At 49.3% G+C, this 18,988-nt stretch overlaps 1 protein-coding gene across 1 annotated transcript; it reads right to left on the reverse strand.

The window, feature by feature from the left end:
* Nucleotides 1–1,094: 1,094 nt before the first annotated feature.
* PLAC9 (placenta associated 9) lies at nt 1,095–15,625 on the reverse strand. Its single transcript, XM_077746450.1, has 6 exons — nt 15,616–15,625; nt 14,463–14,493; nt 13,764–13,804; nt 3,969–4,066; nt 2,444–2,570; nt 1,095–2,040 (listed from the first exon to the last, which is right to left on the reverse strand). Exons 1-6 carry the CDS (start codon nt 15,623–15,625, stop codon nt 1,994–1,996), a joined length of 354 nt encoding a protein of 117 aa, XP_077602576.1. The 3' UTR covers nt 1,095–1,993.
* Between the last annotated feature and the right edge of the window lie 3,363 nt (nt 15,626–18,988).

An 18,988-nucleotide genomic window follows, 5' to 3' on the forward strand; every position in this document is an offset into this window, starting at 1 on the left:
ATTGAGAAACTAAACATCTATCTTTAATTGATTTTTGACAAGGATGCCAGAACTATTTGATAGGGAAGAAATATTCTCTTTAAGAAATAATGCAGGGGCAACTGAACATCCACAAGCAAAAGACTTAAGTTGGATCCCTACCTCACACCATATTCAAAAAGCAATCCAAAACAGATCCAAGAACTAAATGTAACAGCATACACTATAAAAATCTTAGAAGCAAACAGGAATAAATTATGACCTTGGATTTGGCAGTGGATTCTTGCTGACAGCAAAAAAAAACAACAAAAAATTGGACTTCATCAAAAACTTTTGTAATTCAAAGGACACCTAAGAAGGTAAAAGCCCACAGATTGGGAGAAAATATTTGTAAGNAACAACAAAAAATTGGACTTCATCAAAATTAAAACTTTTGTAATTCAAAGGACACCTAAGAAGGTAAAAGCCCACAGATTGGGAGAAAATATTTGTAAGTCATATATCTGAAAAAGCCTAGTATCCACAATACACAAAGAACTCTTACCACCCAATAACAAAAAGACAAAAAACTCTTAAATGAGCAAAGGACTTGAATAGGTTGTTCTCCAGAGACAAATGGCCAAGAAACACACCAAAAAAGATGGTCATCATCATCATCATTAGGCAAACGCAACCTAAAACCACAATGAGTTACCACTTCATACCTAATAGGAAGGCTATAATTAAAAAGACACACAGTGAAGATGTTGAAAAATTGAAACCCCTCCATACACGTTGCTGGGGGGAATGTAAAATGGTATAGCCGCTGTGAAAAAACAGCTTGGTGATCCTCAAGAAACTTCAGCATAGAGTCACTCTTTGAGTCAGCATTTCCGAGAGAAATTAACACGTTTATACAAAAACTTACACATAAATATTCTTAGTGTGATTCATAATAGCCAAAACGTACAGACAACCCAAATGTCCATCAAATGATACATGAGTTAAATGTGGCACATCTATATGACAGACTATTATTCAGCTACACGGGAATCAAGTACTCACACATGCTACGATACGGACGACACTTAAAAGCATTATGCTCAGTGGTAAAAAAAAAAGTTTGACACAAAGGCCGCATATAATGATTCTGTTTATATAAAATGTCCATAGAGACAGAAATACTAGTGGCTTCTGAGGGAAGGTGGGAGGGAGAGTAGAAAGTGACTGCTTGGGGGGCGCCTGGGTGGCTTAGTCGGTTAAGCATCCAACTTCAGCCTAGGTCACGATCTTGAGGTTCGTTGGTTCAAGCCTTGCGTCAGGCTCCATGCTGATACCTCGGAGCCTGGAGCCTGCTTCGGATTCTGTGTCTCCCTCTCTCTCTCTGCCCCTCCTCCCCCTCACACTCTGTCCTGCTCTCTCTCAAAGAGAAAAAATAAACATTAGAAAAAAAGTGACTGCTTGTAGGTATGGGGTTTCTTTTGGGGGTGATGAAAATGTTCTGCAGTTAGTGTACAACAGTGTGGAGTCACTGAATTTGTACAGTTTAAAATGGTTAAAAATTTGAAACTTATGTTGTGTGAATTTCACCTCAATAGAAAATATTTAAAATCGCACACAAATCTGCACACCTGTCCCCTAGGGATCTCACTGGAGTGTAGATTCTGATTCAGGGGGGCTGGGCTGGGCCCCAAATTCCGCCTTTGTGACAGGCTCCCTCTGCTGCTTATCTGTGGCCACATTCTGAGTAGTGAGGCTCCTCAAAGGGCCCTTCTGCTGTGTCCCCTTACAGGTCTGGGCCTCACGTGCCTCACCTCTGACCCAACCCCTGTCCTGTCTGCCCCTATGAATAAGGAGGGCAGAAGCAGCCCACCCAGGTCTCCCAGGCCTGAGCCTGCAGGGCGATGTGGGCCTCGGGGCCTGGGAGCAGACAGAAGGGGCTGTGGCTACAGGGTCACTGTCACAGACACAGAAAGGGCCAAGGGAGTAGCTTTTATTTTGCACAAGGCTGAGGAAGGAAGGCAGTCACGGGGTGTCACTTCCAGCTGCCGGGCAGCTCGGGCTCGGGTGCTCCAAAGCCATCTGAAAGAGAGGGGACAGCTCGGAGAGTGCTGGCGGCCCCCAGCTGCCCCGCTCCCAGCACCCCCCCAACTCCTGCCCCGCAGAGGGCTCTGGGGTGGTGCTCTGGGGTGGTGCGGGAGTGCTTCCCTGCAAGGAGACCAGGGGCGTTGAGGCAGGAAGATGGCTGGGGAGGAGGCGGCCACTCTGCCTGGGTGGCACTAGGTGGGACCCAGGTGCAGAGGCTGCAGCGCCTCCAGGTGGGGGCGAGGGCAGAGAATATTCGGGGCGANGGGGAGGGGGTGACCGGGGGGGGGGGGGTGCCTCCCCACTCTGACCCGAGGCCTCTCCAGGCCACACCTGTGCGGTGGGCAGCCATTCCCCGCCCCCCGCCCGAGGCTGTCCTCTCTGCTACCGAGCTGCTCACCGTCTCCGAAGAGGTCGGGGGTCGGCGGGCTGAAGGACCCCGGGGGCAGGTTCCAGGCCAGCTCCTCCAGCTGACCCAGCAAGCCTTTCACTTCTGTCTCCAGGTGCTCCACCGTCTTCTCCACCGTCTAGAGCGAGAGGGATGGGAGGGGGCATGGGGGAGCAGGGGGGGCAGTAGTGGGCACGAGAGTGGAGCCGGGTCTTGCTCCATCGGCCACATCCCAAGGGGCACGCGGCGACCCAGTGGGGCGCAGTGGGGGGAGAACTGGGTCCTCCTGGTTCAGGCTCTGCCGCTGCCGGCCTCGCCATTCCCCAGATGACAGACAGAATCCTAGGGCTTCGTTCTCTAAGGCCGCTGCTGGCTCTGGCACTAGGCGATTCACCCAGTCACAACAGGTTTGACCGGGAGCAACCCTCCTTTTTTCCCCTTTTTCCTTTCCGGACTTCGCCACTGGGAGCCCACATTTGTTTTGTCGCCCCGCCCCCTGGTGGCAACTCTGCCGAATGACAGGTTTGGGATTTTGAAACGTCCTTTATCCAGGGTTCCTAACCTTTCCGTGAATGAATCTCATTAGCAGTCTGGTGAACTACAGACCCCCTTCTCAGAAAAAAACTTCAACTGAAAAAAAAAATAAAGCATATAGGATTTCCAAGGACGCCAAGTGCATTAAAATACTATTCAAGTACTAAAAAGTAAATCTTTGGTGTAAAAATGTATGTACTTATTAACTTATGAAATAACACGATCTAACATCAGGTCTAACAAGTACTGTATGACATGCTGATAAGGATGAATGATGTCTTGATATATTCACAACAACTATCATGGAGTGAAATTACCTGATTTCTATTGAGAACAAAGTCACAGTACTGTTAGTACTACTATGGCTTGTTGTCTATAGTGAATTGGAATGCTAAATTTCAGTCAGAGGTTTGTGAAAAAAAAGTGTAATTTTTTCCCACACAAGTTTATAGGCTCCCCCCCCCCCCCCTCCCCAGTTACAAACCGTGGCTGTATAACAAAACACAGAGACTCAATTTCCACCATCTCATTGTGTAATTATGTGGCGATCTCTAGCTGGATGTAAACAAGCCCTCCCCCTGCCCCCTGCCCATGGGGAGCAAGGTCTATGAGAGCTGGTCAGAGCCCAGATGGGGCAGGGAGATGTTTAACACAGCGGTCGCAGAGCAGGATTGGCGTGAGGTTTTCTGATTTTCCAAAGCAAGATTGTCCTGAGCCCTATAAATCTACCAGCCTGGGGGGCGCCTGGGTGGCTCAGTTGGTTAAGCATCCAACTTCTGCTCAGGTCATGATCTCGCAGTTCATGAATTCGAGCTCTGCATGGGGCCCTCTGCTGACAGCTCAGAGCCTAGAGCCTGCTTCAGATTCTGTGTCTCCCTCACTCTCTGCCGCTCCCTCGCTCGCATCTTGTCTCTCCCTCTCAAAAAAAAAAAAAAAAAAAAAAAGGCTACCAGCCTGCCAGGTGGTCCTGAATCTGTATGTTTTCCCAAGTCACCCTGATTACCTCCTCTATGATGTCTAAACGGTCGTGGACAGCCATGTGTCTGTCACACCCTGTGTTCCAAGCTGGGTCTCCACGGGAGGGCACGAAGGGTTCAGCTGCTGTGGAAAAACAAGCCTTGTCACCATTCCCTGTAACACCAGAGAGTCCTGTAAAGCACAGGGCTCCGTGAGGTGGGTCCTGAAAACAGTCACAGAGAAGCAATGGAAGGCTCAATGTGGGACAGAAGGGGAGGGTGCTGCCCCAGTCACTTGCTTGTCTCTATGGCCATGGTGACTTCCATACCCAGGTGGGCTGCTTCAAGAATGTGCTGCCTGAACTGCGTAGGGTAAGGAAGGGAGCCAAGGTTCCAGACAAAGAGTATGGCGTGGGCAAAGAGAGAGGCATACAACAGCATGGTTCCGTGTGCAAACCCTCAGGGAGCTGGTGTGGCTGGAAAGTAGAGGGTGGACTCGAGGACGCTAGGTCATGGAAAAGAAGCCAGAGGCCCTAATAAGCCAACCACAGTGCGCATCTTGGGGTTTATTTCAACACAAGAGTCACATGGTCCTATGTGAATTTTTTAAGTACAGAGAATGGATCGGAGGGATTTGTCTTTGAAGGCAGGAAGTTATTGCAGGAATCCGTCCATGTGGGAAGTGATGAGGGGAGGCAGTAGGAATAGAGAGGATGAGTGGGAGGTATTTTAGTCATCACACTGACATTGGTGACCAAGTTATTAATACCGGACATTTGATGAGTACTTACTGTGTACCACATTGTCCGCTAAACAAGTGTGTGAACTCATTCGATCCTTACAACAACCTATTTATTATCCCCAGTTGATGCAGAGGGGTAAAATGCTGTGTCCTATGTCACACAGCTAGTTAAGTGGGAGACCCGAGGTCCAACCTGTCTGGCTCTTGGTGCATCATTTTTCTCCCCAATGTTGGTTCCTCCTTGGTTCCTTCTGGCACCACCCGCCATCACACCAGAAGGTTCTGAGCTTGGGTTTTGTGTCGGTGACCCTGAGAAACCTGTGAGGCATCAGAGTTGGCCGGAACCTTGGAGAATGCAGACAGTCTGGAAGAAGGCCCCTGTCCCAGAAACAAAGAGAAGGAAGGAGCTTCCCTGAGGATGAAGCGGCCCACATGGCCTAAAGCAGCAGGGAAGTCTAGCAAGATAAGGATCGAAAAACAAAGCGATGGGAAAGCCACTGCCAAATTCCACCCCAGCCCTGTTCTCACAGTCGTGGAGGCAAAGCAAAGCCAAGATGCTGTGGGATGAGAAGGCAAGAGAGGTCAGAAGGTGGAAACTTAGAGCCTGAAAACATTTTTTATGAAGCTTGGCTGTGAAGGAAGGGAGATCAGATCACATGGTCTGCAGAATGTCTCTTGTCATTTCTACTATTTTAAATGGAAGAAACAACCACACTTATAGCCTGAAGGAAAGAACTGAGCAAAGGACTGGGAATGCAAATTGGTGCAGTCACTCTGGAGAACAGCATGGAGGTTCCTCCAAAAATTAAAAACAGAACTACCCTACGACCCAGCAATTGTACTATTTATCCAAGGGATACAGATGTGCTGTTTCGAAGGGCCACATGCACCCCAGTGTTTATAGCAGTGCTATCAACAATAGCCAAGGTATGGAAAGAGCCCACGTGTCCACTGATGGATGAATGGGTAAAGACGATGTGGTACATATACACAATGGAGTATTACTTGGCAATCAAAAAGAATGAAATTGGGGCACCTGGGTGGCGCAGTTGTTGGGCGTCCGACTTCAGCTCAGGTCATGATCTCACGGTTCATGGGTTCAAGCCCTGCGTCGGGCTCTGTGCTGAATGCTTGCTCAGAGCCTGGAGCCTGCTTCAGTTTCTGTGTCTCCTTCTCTCTCTAACCCTCCCTGCTCATGCTCTGTCTCACTCTCTCAAAAAATAAATAAAAAATGTAAAAGAAAAAAAAAGAATGAAATCTTGCCATTTGCAATTACATGGATGGAACTAGAGGGTATTAAGCTTAGTGAAAATAGGCAGAGAAAGACAAATATCATATGGCTTCAGTCCTATGAGAACTTTAAGATACAAAACAGATCAACATAAGGGAAGGGAAGCAAAAATAATATAAAAAAGGGAGGGGGACAAAACACAAGAGACTCTTAAATATAGAGAACAAACAGGGTTGCTGGATGGGTTGTGGGAAGGGGGAGGGGCTAAGTGGGGGAGGGACATTAAGGAATCTACTCCTGAAATCACTGTTGCACTATATGCTAACTAACTTGGATGTAAATTAAAAAAAATAAATAAGTAAATTATTTAAAAAAGAAAAAGGCAAAACAAAAAAGAACTGAGCAGAGGAGAGAGGACACAGCAGAAATGGTAGATAGACTTTTACTCAACGGGCCAAGAAGTTGAGTGAATTCTCACCTGCCGGCTTCTGTTCACTCTGTAAAGTAAGAGGGGACTCATCTGCTGGTCATACACATCGGCTTGTGAAAGAGACAGCTAGCTGCAAAGCTTTCAGGGATTCTGTACAGGGGTGTGGAGGGGAGTGTTAAACGCAGCCAGTAAAATGGGAGGCGCGGTGGGAGCATTTATGTCATGGAAAACACAGCCAATGGCCTGTTTCTGTTCTTGTCTGTTTTTTCGAGCCGCTTTATCAGCAGACCCCTGGGGAGGGGGCCCAAATACAGAGAGGACTTCAAAAGGAGATAAGGAGAAGGAGGAGGGCCGTGCAGAAGGACCCGACTCCGGGAGGCGCTCTGGAAACACCAGTCCCACAGTGTATCTCCCAACAGGCCGGGAGTGCCCAGGATAGGTGGCTGGATGGAGTGGAAGCTGGGAGTCTGCAGAGAGGGTATGGGCATCTGAGGTATAGATGGGGCCAAAGAGTTCTTGGACTAGATCGATCTAGGTGTAAAACTGTTGTAAGACCCGAGCATTGGCTGGATTGCCCAAGGGGACATAGAGAGTCCCCCAGAAGGCTGGCAGTTCTTGAGGTGAGCATGGAGATGGTGAGCCATTTTGCTGGTGATGAACGTATAACTCTGACAGGTTGAGTGACCTGCCCAAGGTCATACAGTTAGCAAATGACTGGACCCCTAGCACCCTCCTCCTGATCCCACCGCAGCAAGCTGGCCTTCTGGATCTCTCCGCCAGAGGCTCCGCGTCCTGAGATTTTCCTGTTCCAACTCTCCCTGGATCCCAACTCTTCCGCTTAGGGATGAGAACTAACAGCAGAGACAAAATTTCCTTTCACTCTGAGCATCTTTTACAGAGATCAATTTGTTTCTACATCTTACTTTTCATTATTTCCCTCCACTGAGCTTAGAAAAGCCTCTTCAAAAGACAATGGTTTTGGGGCATCTGGGTGGCTCAGTCAGTTCAGCGTCTGACTTTGGTCATGATCTCACACTTCATGGGTTCAAACCCCGCGTCGGGCTCTGTGCTGACAGCTCAGAGGCTGGAGCCTGCTTTGGATTCTGTAACTCCCTCTCTCTCTGCCCCTCCCCTGCTTGTGCTCTGTCTCTGTCTCTCAAAAATAAATAAACATTAAACAAAAATTTAAGAACAGACAATGGTCTTGTTGACTTAGGGGATGGGGGGAGACATTACCATGGTACTTTGGTTATTTTTTTCTAGTATATGTGCGGCTGAAGTGAGGACTGGTAATGTTTTTTAAAGGGAGTCTTTTCAAGATCCATACTGAAATATTTAGAGATGAAATGCTATGATGTCTTGGATTCACTTCAAAGTAATCCAGGCCTCGGAGTGGGTGGGGGGACACGGGTGGCCAAACAAGACTGGCCGAAATTGATAATTGTTGAAATTGTGTGATGGGGACATTGGAGTTTATCCCACTAAGCTCTCTACTCTTGTATATATGGTTTGAAATTTTCCATAATAAAAGCCAGTCGTCTGCTAGGGTTGTTACCCAAAGGCAGAAGCCATCGTGGGGCCACGTGCACAGATGGGAAAGGTTCGGGACGAGGGAGGGGGTTGTCTGAGGGGCCCCCCCCCCCGGGTGGTTGTGCTCCGTTCTGGGTCCTTGATAGGCAGAAGCAGGTCTAGAGGCGGCCACGCTGAAGGGACTCGAAAGTTAGACTCATCTGTCTCAGCTGAAAGAACTGGGGAGCTCACTCTAGAGAGGAAGGGCTTCCTGGGGGCCAAGAAGAGCTGCTTTTCCCCACAGGGAGGACTATCCGTGACCAGGTCTGCATCCACCCACTTCCTCCATAGGCTCTGCCCATGGGCCTCTGGCCAAGTCTCTCCCAGAGCCTCGCCTGCCCTCTCCCAGACCCAGCGTGGGCCCCGGGGAAGCAGTCGGACCCGGCTGGCCAAGTGTGAGGATCTGCCCGCCCCGTAGGCCGTGAATACCACGAACCTACTCCCCTCGGCTGGCCTGAAACATCCTGTTTTGGACGAGTCTGCGATGAGGTCTGACTTGGCCTCAGCAGCCCTCTGGGGAAAAGGACAGGCTGGAGCTGCTTTCCACACCACCCGGCACTAATCCCTCGCATCTGGACAGGGCTGCGTCCCGGGCTCCGAAGCACGGCTGGCCGGGAGCTCATCCCGCCCTCCCTGCGAGCCCATCTGAGACAGAAAGCTGCCTCGGGGCCCACGCAGCTGCCCCCTCCCTGCCGTGTGGGCCCCTCACTCAGCCCTGACCTCGCTGCACGAGGGCCCCCAACATGCTGGGGACCCCCATTCTCACGGCCCCCAGCCACCAATTGGTGTGGGCCTGTGGGAAGCTTACCTCTCCTCCCTGAGCCTCTGCAGCCTCCTTTGCTACCTCGGGGTGGGAAGGCCTGACCCACCGCCACCCCCATGTGGCTCCTTGGGGATGCTGAAGACAAATCTCAGAGCCTGCTCAGAGGCCTCCAAAATGAGCTACCAGGGCAGAACCGTTGTGGGTAAAGGACAAATTGCTTCTTGGATCAGAAGCTCCAGCAAGACAAAGGCTGGGTGTCTTCCGTGTCTCTGAGCTTCCCCGGCAGTAGAAAGGGGCTCAGGATAATGCCTGCCTCATGGGGCTGTGGGGACACTCCAGAGTGGGGAAGGCTGAAGGGTTACCAGGAGCGTGCTCGCCAAGCCAAGGCTGGGGGTCCCCACGTTCCCTTCCTTTCTCTGCTCCCACCCTCCCTGCGCCGACCAGTTGGGAAATGGACCTTCTTGGATGCAGGGCTGTTTTCCCTGGCCTGGCTCCCACTCAGGGCCTCTGAGCACCTTGGATGGCAGCCATGGGTGGAACCCAGCGAGCTGGTGAGAGCAGGCTGTGGTGGAGGCCGGAGGCCCAGCGGAGATGCTGAGCTAACTTCTCCAGTTAAAGAGACATGGCCACTGGGTCCCCATCCTCTGAGGCAGGAAGTATGGCCCCTCCCACTTACAGGCATAGGGGACCTTTCTTGTCTGAGACTCAAACACCATGAAAGCATGCACAACTCGAAGGATTTCTGGGATGACACGTAATTTCTCAGAGGAGACCCCAAAGATTGCTGCGCCTTCTGATTTGTCAAAGACACACTCCACTTTGACCAGCAATGTCCATCGGTTAGAGGTTAATTATATTTGCCCACATGCCACATAACAGAATAATAAAATTGACCACATTTAATATTCGTATTAAAATTTGTGATTCATTTAAAACCACCAGTGGTTGAAAAAAAGTGTTTTAAGCAGGAGAATACTCTTTTCAAACAATTATATGAAGAATTCCAGTATGTGGGACTGCTCTGGCTGAACCAGGAGAGAGACCCTTGAGCCCCGCAAGAAAGAGCTCAGATTCTGAGGCACGTGTTTGGGAGAGACATGCCCTCCTATCTCCCTTCATCTCTGGTCTTTGTTCCAAATGGGGATCTGAGCCTTGCTGATCACTCTGAGAACACATCAACGTCATTTCCAGTACATCCAGTATCTGGCTGCAGTAGGTAAGCTAAGCTACTAGAACAAAGGCCCCCATTCCCCCTCAACTTCACATGTATTTATTCATTTTCTCATGTGTGAGTTCAGAGGTAGGCCGGCTGGTGGTCAGGGCTATCAGGGAACCCTGATCCCTTCTATCTTGGAATACCAGGCTTTTTAGTCTGCGGGGCTATAGTGTACTAGAACATTCCAAAATCCCCCAAGATGGAGAAGGTGTAAGAAGCCATTCAGAATAAACCTCTCTCTGTGCACCGTGAGAAGCATACAGGGCTGGGAGTCAGAGACGCAGCCCCACCTCTGAGACTTCCTGATGATGCTCTTTGCCTCTCTTTCAGACCGGGAGGGAGTGGCCCTGCCAGGTCTACTTGGCAGGACTGGTGTGTTGATTAAAGGGACTCCTGCCCTTGGAACTGCCAAGCGATGTACAAATGGCATGGAGGGCATCTACCAGAGAAAGCTTCCCCGGGGCTCTGCCTCTCCACACGGAGCCAGGGCTCTGCTGGATCCATAGACCAGTTCTCAGGAAGGAGAGGCATCTGCTCTGGGAATACACCTAGGTGGGGGTGCACGGGATGCCGGGGAGGGGCTTCTCCAACAAGGACACAAAGGGCTGGGGGCTGACTGGCTCTCTGGCTCTTTAGCAAGCCAGTCCCACTCACTGGATTCTTGGTTTCTTCACCTTTTCAATGGGCACAGCCATGTTCCGTATGTGAAGCTCCTATCAGTTAGTGATCACTCATTATGTGCTAAGCTCTGTGTTGGGTGCTTCCGTACATTATCTCATTTGGCTCTACGATGAGCTCAGTACTCTTACGTCACGTTTTAACAAATTAGAAAACTGAAGATCAAAGAGATTGGGTAACATGCCCAAGATTACATAGTTGGTAGGTGGTAGGGAGAGGATTTGAATCCTATCTGCCCGACACGGTCTAGACTGCACGGGCAGTCATGTGACCTTGTGTAAGTTCAGGGCCTCCCATCTCAAGGTCATAGCTGCCTCCTCTGTGAAAGGTAACGGGAAGAAACTTAGCATGTCTGACTCCATATTGCTTTTATGTCCCTTGCCTAACCTATAGCTTAGAAATGTTTGCTTAGCCCTGCACACAGGCATGTTAACCATGGAGGAATTTGCGTACAACTGAGATTTGCAAAAACTGCTTTCTGACCTGAAACCTACCCCATTCGAAGAAATACAGAAAATGACTCCGCTACGTTTAAGAGTTACAGGAACGACACGGCCAGATTTCTACATGCAAAGATCAACCGACCAAGGGCAAAGAAGTTTCGCAACTGTTTTCAACATCTGCAGATAACAGTCACCTTCTGACTCCAACCTTCTCCCTGTTGCCCTTCTTCCTAAGACAGAACAAGCTTGACTCTCATGCTCTGAGAGGTGGTTCTTTGGGACAACAGTTCACCATCTCCCCGGGTTGCTGGCTTTCCAAATAAAGTCGCTTTCCTAGCCCAACTCTCAACTCGCCTATCGTTTGGCAAGCAAATACGCTTGGACATAGTTACAAAATGAGGGTCTGGACAGGTATGAGGCAAGGAGGGTTTGTTTCCATGACCTTTGCAGCTGTCTGGGGCCCCATAAGAGCCCAAATGTGTGCCTGGGATTGAATCGTCTTAGTGGTTTGCTCCCATGATACCCATTTTTATAGGAAGAAATGCCATGACCCTCAGCCCTTCAGCATCTTCCTCTTTCACTTGAAGCAGAAAGCAGAACCCAGTGGAAGACAGACATCCACGGGCACCTAGAACACAGGAGGACAATGAGAGCATGCCCAAAGGGCCCCAAGTCATGGGTGACAATTGGTAAAAGAACCAGGCTCTAGGAGTGTAGATCTCTCTGATGGGAAAACAGGAAAGGAACTCAGCAGAAACTTTAACTTTTAAGAAGGGCTCTTATAAGTATCCGAAGCAGTTTGCTTTTGCAGGTCAGTATGAGAAATCGCAGTACCACAATTGAAAACCTGAGACAATTCACAAGAATTAGTAGAAATGACCAATATGCATTTAAAGAAAAAGTTCAACCTCAGTATAACCAAAGAAATACAAATTAAAACAACAAACCATCTTAACATCTTCTTGCAGAACCGCAAACGTTTCCAGATCTACCAGTTTATAGATAATACAGGCGAGAGAACATTTAAATGACTCCCAGCGGATGCAATCAGCCAAAACCTAAATGTGGAAAAACTTTGTAGGACAAAACAAAACAGCTGTTTTNGAAACGTAACTGACATGTCAGCCAAAAGCAACCTGTGCACCTTATATGGATAAAACAGAACCAAATGGAACAACATGACACGATGGGGGAAGTGGATATTTGACAATATATATTAAGAAATTTTCATCCCTTTTTAGGGTATGATAATGGTATTGCAGTTATATTTATTAAAATATTACTTATCTTTGGGGCACCTGGCTGGCTCAGTTAGGAGTGCATATGACTTTAAAGAAATTTTTTAAATGTTTATTTATTTATTTTTGAAGGAGAGACAGAGACAGAGCACAAGCAGGGGAGGGGCAGAGAGAGAGGGAGACACAGAATCCAAAGCAGGCTCCAGGCTCTGAGTTGTCAGCACAGAGCCCGATGCGGGGCTCGAACTCACAGAACATAGGATCATGACCTGAGCTGAAGTTAGCTGCTTAACCGACTGAGCCACCCATGCACCCCATGGAGTACATATGACTCTTGATCTTAGGGTTGTGAGTTCAAGCCCCATACTGGGTATACAGATTATTTAAATAAGTGAAACTTAAAAGAAAAATAAAAAGATTACTTATCTTTTAGAGATACTTAAGGAAATATTATGGATGAAAATATATGGTGCCTGGCGTTTCCTTAAAAATTATTGGAGGGAGGGGACAGAATATGGGGTGATTGAGGAAGCAAGACAGGCCACGAATCGATACTCGCCGAATCAGCATGGCAGGAACCTGGGGCTTCACCATGCTGTTCTGCCTTCACACCCAAGAGATTTCATCGTCAAACGACAAGAAAAACAGCGGTAAATTGTCTGAACTCTTAAAGATTATACACAAAACTGTGTGAACTCGATGTGAGATTACATTCAGACATTTATACTTTCCCCCTTTTTAAAAGATCCGTAGCAATGAGCACGCATAATCAGAAGGAATGTTTAAAAATGGTTTTAAATTAAGCGCATATACTGGTCATGACTACCGGGGCCACAATAAAGTCAGCCACTTGTGGGTGGTGGCCAGCTCCTTCTTCTGGGGGAGCACAGACTTAGCTTTGTGCCCTCAGCTCCTGGGGGCGGGGGGACTCCAGGAGAAGGGGGGGGAGGAAGGGGGAAAGAAGGCCATGCCCCGTGGGCTCGGCTCTACAGTCTCTGTGCTGAACACAGTCCCAGCCACTTCGCACACAGCCCATGAGGAGGCATTGTGGGTCCTCCTTAATTAGTAGGTGGGGAAACTGAGGCTCAGAAAGATCAATGGAGCTGAGGGGATGAGAGAGGGAGCCCCTGTGTGTTGCATTCCGTGCTGGGCACTTCTCCTTTCATTCAGTCTCTACAGCCAGCTTGGCAGGGAGGGTATCATTTGCCCCAACTTACACAGGAGGAAGCAGGCTCACAGAGGTAAGGCAACTTACTCAACCTTCTCAGCCAGGGGCTGCCCAGGACCAGCACGGCCTCCACCCTGCCCCTGGGTGCTCCCACCCACAGTTGGCTGTGCCCTGAAAGGCACTGGCCTGGGAGGCTTCCTTCCTAGTTCAGGGCGCTTAGCCTATGTGATTCATGTCCACTGGCTCCCGGCTGATGGGCAAGCAGCCTGGTGGGGGCAAGGGCCTGCCTACAGGGGGTAGCAGGCTTGGGTGCTTCGTGGGGCCTCTGGGGGGCACCACTGTGAGGCCTGAGCCTTCCCCTCACCTGCACTGCTGGGATGGGCGCCAGCTCCCTCTGGCTGGGGACTGCGGAGACAGGGGTACATGGGAGGGAAGTACACAGAGCGTGCAGAATCTGGGGGTGGAAGAGAGAGCATCTGGGTGTACCCCCTGCTTGACTCTCCCCGGGGAAGGTAGAGGGGGCAGTGCAAGGCAAGGACCCCAGCCTGCGGCCAGCCAGAGGGCCTCTCCCTCCCCCCCCACCAAAACCCCGGCCCAAGGCGGCTCACGGGAAGATCTTGGCAGGTGAAGCAGTGGCCTTTCTCCTAGGGCCGCCTGCCCGCGCGCTGGTTCTGCCGGGCCAGGCCTGGGTCATTGTCCGCCGGAACTCAGCTTCCCAGGGAGTGCCCTGCCCGTCAACCCAGGCCCAGACGCCTTCCACAGGTCCTCGGTGGAGGGGGTAAGGGTTGGGGGGGGGTGTACTGGGGAGAATGTGTGCTCACTCCGCAGACTTGCCCTCCCCCTCCCCTGCGATGCCCGGCTCCTCTCTGTCCTGGGGGCGTCGGGTCTCTCTCCCGCCTTCCTCTTTCGGTCGCTCTCACGTCTCTTTCCCACCCCCGTCCCCGGGCGGTCGCCCCTTTCTCCATCCCTCCGCTCTCCCTCCCCCTCGGTTCCACTCGGGCCCGGCCCCACTCACCGGCGGCGCGGAGCAGGGCCGGCCCGGCCAGNAACCCATCTCACAGACCCGCAGACCGAAGCGTAGGGGCCGCGCCTTCCTCGGTGTCACCCACAGCTCAGCGCAGCACCCGGACCCCGAACGCACCGAGTGCGGAAGCTTTCGTCAGTCCACCTACGAATAAGTAATTAATTAGAGCAGACATGGGGCCCTGAGAGAGCCTCAGTGGTGGCGTCTGCCTTTCGTAGGCACTTCCCGTTCTGCTGACAGGTAGCAGCGATGTTAACAGACACTTTTCAGAAAAAGGTAAAATCGTGAGTTTCATACAGATACAAAGTGAGCTGTGCTGGCTGCAGATTTTATTTCACTCACTATTAAGGAGGGAACGAGTAAGAGGTGACACCCAGTCCGAGAACAGACACGGGCCTGGGACACTGGGAAGAAGGTACAAGTGGACACGAGACCGGCTTCTCCCACGCGGAGAGGGAGAGTCGAACCCTATCACCGGAATGATTTGCCAGTATGTAGACAACACTTAGTTTGCATTGCCCTCTACAACGTACAGACTTGGGAAATGGCTTGAAGGCAAGGAAAGACGCAGAGCCTCTCATAGAATCAAACTCAACTGGTGTTTGGCAGATACTTCAGGTCTGTACTAGGTAAGTGTTAGGTAAGCTCTGGACAAGGGAGGAGAGAGAAAATTCTCAGCATCATATATGTCTGCCTCCAGGAGTCCATGGTCTAGGAATCGCCCTAATATTAATAACCCACAGCTCAGCTTCAATCGATTCTCTGATCTTCACTGCCACTCCCGGGGAGAGCATATCGTTACATCCATTCTGCAGATCAGGACATCGAGGCTCAGAGAGCTTAAGAACCTTGCCGGTAGTCACGTGGCTGATAAATGCGGAGTCAGGATTTGAATCTACTTCTACCGCCTCCGCAGGCCAGAGTTTATGTATTTATCCTTAAATAAAGATCTACTTTCACACTGTCCCTGAAAGCCGGGTTTTCTTTCTCCATCTGAGCAAACCCAGAATAAGAGGTGGGTGAGTTTTTCGGTGAACTTCAAATCTCCACCTGCCCTCCAGTTTAGAACACAATAGTCACCCACCCAAAAAGTGCCAGAAAAGGTAACGTCTAGTGAAAACAAGAAATGAAGGCTGTAGCCCTATCGTCTGCTCTGCAGAGCTTTGAGGGCCGGGCCTGCCCAGGAACACACCTTGATCCATCAGGCGTCCCCACTTGGGGGGGGGGGGGGGGGGGGGAGGCAGGATCACTGGCGCCCTTGCACATCCAGGCTGCTCCTGTGTCTTCCGGTTCCCGGACCCTCCCTCGTCACTTCCTTCCCCAGGTAATAGCCACAGGCACAGAAATTCCTGTTCTGAGTCAGCAGATCTCGCACAGAGACTTAGGATCTAAGATTTTCTAAAAAGCTATCATGGGGGTTAGGATGCCCAGAGGAGCCGGCTCAGAAAAATCCATTTCAGAATGCCAACTGTATCTCACACTCCGTAGGACATTCCTCAGCAGTTTAGCCAGGTGGGAAGGTGTCAAAGAACAGCCAAAGCCACAGGGATTCTCAAGAGCTCGGACCAAGTGGGCTACTTCCTATTTTGAACCTGCAGAGAAAACAACACGTGTACTAGTGGTAGAGTCACAAACTACTAGAGTGTGTAGAGTAAACCCGATCGCCCTCCCTGTCACCGCCTTCCCTGGTGCAGCCGTTCCAGTCCAGATCTCTCAGCCATTGTGGACTCTTCCACTTCCTCATGCATGCATTATCAGACACAAACGTGCCTACATGGGATTGAATAATTTTTTTTAAATGTTTTATTTATTTCTAGGAGAGAGAGAGAGACAGCGTGAGCAGGGGAGGGTCAGAGAGAGAGGGAGTCACAGACTGAAACAGGCTCCAGGCTCTGAGCTGGCAGTCAGCACAGAGCCCAACGCGGGGCTGGAACCCACGAACCGCGAGATCATGACCTAAGCGAAAGTCGGACGCTTAACTGACTAAGCCACCCAGGCGCCCCGGGATTGAATAATTGATATTGGGGGGCGAGGTTGCTTTCACATTCGTGTTTACCTCAGTCAGAACATTAAATCTTGAAGATCGTTCCGTTAGGACACAGAAATCCACTTCATTCGTTTGAAGAGTTGCAAAATATCTCACGAATGGATGCCCCCTTATTTGTGCAGATAGTCCTCTATTGATGGACATGTACTTTCTTTCCTTTTTTTCTCCAATATAAAGCAGGCTTCAATGAACATTCTTTTGCATGTATCTTTATGCCCACATTACATACTCATATGTTTCTGAAAGGCTAGATTCCTGGAAAAGAAATCATGGAGTTCGAGGGCCCGTTACATTTTGCTGGTTATGCCAAAAACTGTCACTAAGCCCCCCGGGGGGAGGCAGGCACTGAGAGCATGTCTCCAAGGGGCGCTCATCTCCGTTGTAGTTAATGTAACTAATGTTCCCTGTAGTTAATGCAGTTGGGCTGCAGGGGGCGCCATTGACATAAAATACTTGTGAAGTGGGGCTGGCTGAAGTCTTGGATCTAGCAGCGAGACATGCATATTTCGCAACCCTGGATACTTAACTTTTAAAATGTGGACAGTTTGACGATGAAAAATGTTAACCTTGTTTTCATTTACATGCTATTTAGTATTTGCCTAGTCAAATACTTTTTTCTATTTTCCCTCTTTTTACATATTTTGATTATTAATCCAATGCCTGTTCCATATGTTGGCAGTGTTTCTTTCCATTCTTCCAACGTCTTTAACTTTCTTTGTGGTGTCTTTCATCATACAGAAATTTTAGATAATTAGGTGACCAAATTTCTCCGTATTTTCTTTTACAGCTTCTAGAGTTTACAACTTGGTTGTGATTCCTCACATCAAGACTATAAAAATATTTTCCGATATTTTTTGCCAACTAGTCTAAAGCTTTTTTTAAAAGTATAATCTCTGACCCATTTAGAATTTTAATGTGGTTGCGAAGAAAAATTCAAACTTAAGTACGTTCCCAAATGGGCATCTCAATATCCTAATGCTCCTTCTTGTGCATGAAGGATCCTTCTAATGCATCCTTTAGCCACTAATCTGAACACACAAATTAAATCGTTATTCATTCCTAAGCGGAGTTCCAGAAAAATCTCTAGCCATCGTGTCTGTCATAAGGTCAAAGAAACAAAAATCAAATGACCATATCGTTTCAACAAACACTGAAACTATTATTTGGTGAAATTAAACAGCCCTCCTAGACCCAAAACAACAACAAACCCTAAGAGGTAGAAATAAAGAAAATAAAGGGATATTTCCTTAACAAGATAGCAACTTTTACCTCACACAAGTAGTTCACGCATGCATATAGGAGAGAGGAGAGAGGCATTCCTTGTTAAGCCAGGAATGAGGTAAAGAGGCGATGCTTGTCACTATTAGTTTTCCTTGGTGTGATTTATGCAACAAAACATAAACGAAGAGGTATTGTGAAGGTGACAAAATACTGCTAATCGTAGAAGGGTCCATTGCTTTCTTAGAAAATCCTTAGAAGGAACACTCGAATTACTCCATGAACTGGCTGGATTGACTTAAGTGCTTGGAAATCAATTTATTTCCACATACCACAGAAATCAGCCTAAAACACACAAAGGAAAACTTCTGGGCCAGATGACGTTAAGGACATAGTCTGTTAATATCCTCCTTCCAATGTCCTCTAGAAATGAGCAATAAAATTTAAAATAGAGGAATCAGTATCAGTGCCAGGAACTAGGGAAATATGTCAACCATACGCCAGGCCTCAGCAAGTTCATGGCCAGCTGGACTAGTGAAAATAAATATCATTACCTACTGTTACTCTGTTATCTGCTAAGCTTCTCGGAACCCGGTATTGGGCAAAGGCTGTCCACAGGTTGTCTTATTTTATCCTAGTCCCAATAAACCTGTAAGGTGAGTCTCCTTATCCCCATTTTTCAAATAAGATTTGGTGAAAGTCAGAGAGGAGCAGATCCCAGGTCGGAAGCCGGGTAGAGGTGATGTTAAAATCCATGCTCTTACGTGATATTAGGCCTCTTGACTCTCAGGGCCCAGCTGGGTAAGTAGTTAGGAGGTCTGGAGGGAGGTGGAGGGGAGTAGAAGGCAGACAGGGTATTTGAGGGCTCAGAGCGGCAGGTTCTTGGCCATTAGGGGCTCACCCATAGCACCCCACGTAAATGGAGTGCTGTAACTTGCAGAGGGTTTCATTTAACTCTCCCATCAGCCATCGCCCTGGCAGGTAGTGTCAAGATTCGCAACGTGAGCCTTAGAGAGGTTCAGAAGTGGCCCAAGGTCAGACACCATGTAGAAAGGCAGGGATCTGCTCCCAGGGAGCCCACGCCTTCACAGGCAAGGGGCCAAGGGAGACAGGAAATGGAGGCTGGCCATCTCTGGGGGGCTGGGGGGGGGGAGGGGGAGGGACAGCCCAGTTGAAAGGGCCTCGAGGGTCAGAGCTGGGCCTCACAAAGCCTCCTTGTCCTCTTTCTGGGCACAGGCGAGACCCATTCCAGGAGACGCCTCGGTGCTGGTGGGCCAGGCCGCCTCCTCTCAGCATCGAT

Source organism: Crocuta crocuta, unplaced genomic scaffold (assembly GCF_008692635.1).
Source record: "Crocuta crocuta isolate KB4526 unplaced genomic scaffold, BGI_CrCroc_1.0 scaffold28, whole genome shotgun sequence".
NCBI classification, from domain to species: domain Eukaryota; kingdom Metazoa; phylum Chordata; class Mammalia; order Carnivora; family Hyaenidae; genus Crocuta; species Crocuta crocuta.

Coding starts and splice junctions, on each gene's coding strand:
- PLAC9 (XM_077746450.1), bottom strand. Junction 2,571..3,968: donor GTTTAGACATCATAGAGGAG/GTAATCAGGGTG, acceptor CTCTCGCTCTAG/ACGGTGGAGAAGACGGTGGA. Junction 2,041..2,443: donor CCCCGACCTCTTCGGAGACG/GTGAGCAGCTCG, acceptor CCTCTCTTTCAG/ATGGCTTTGGAGCACCCGAG.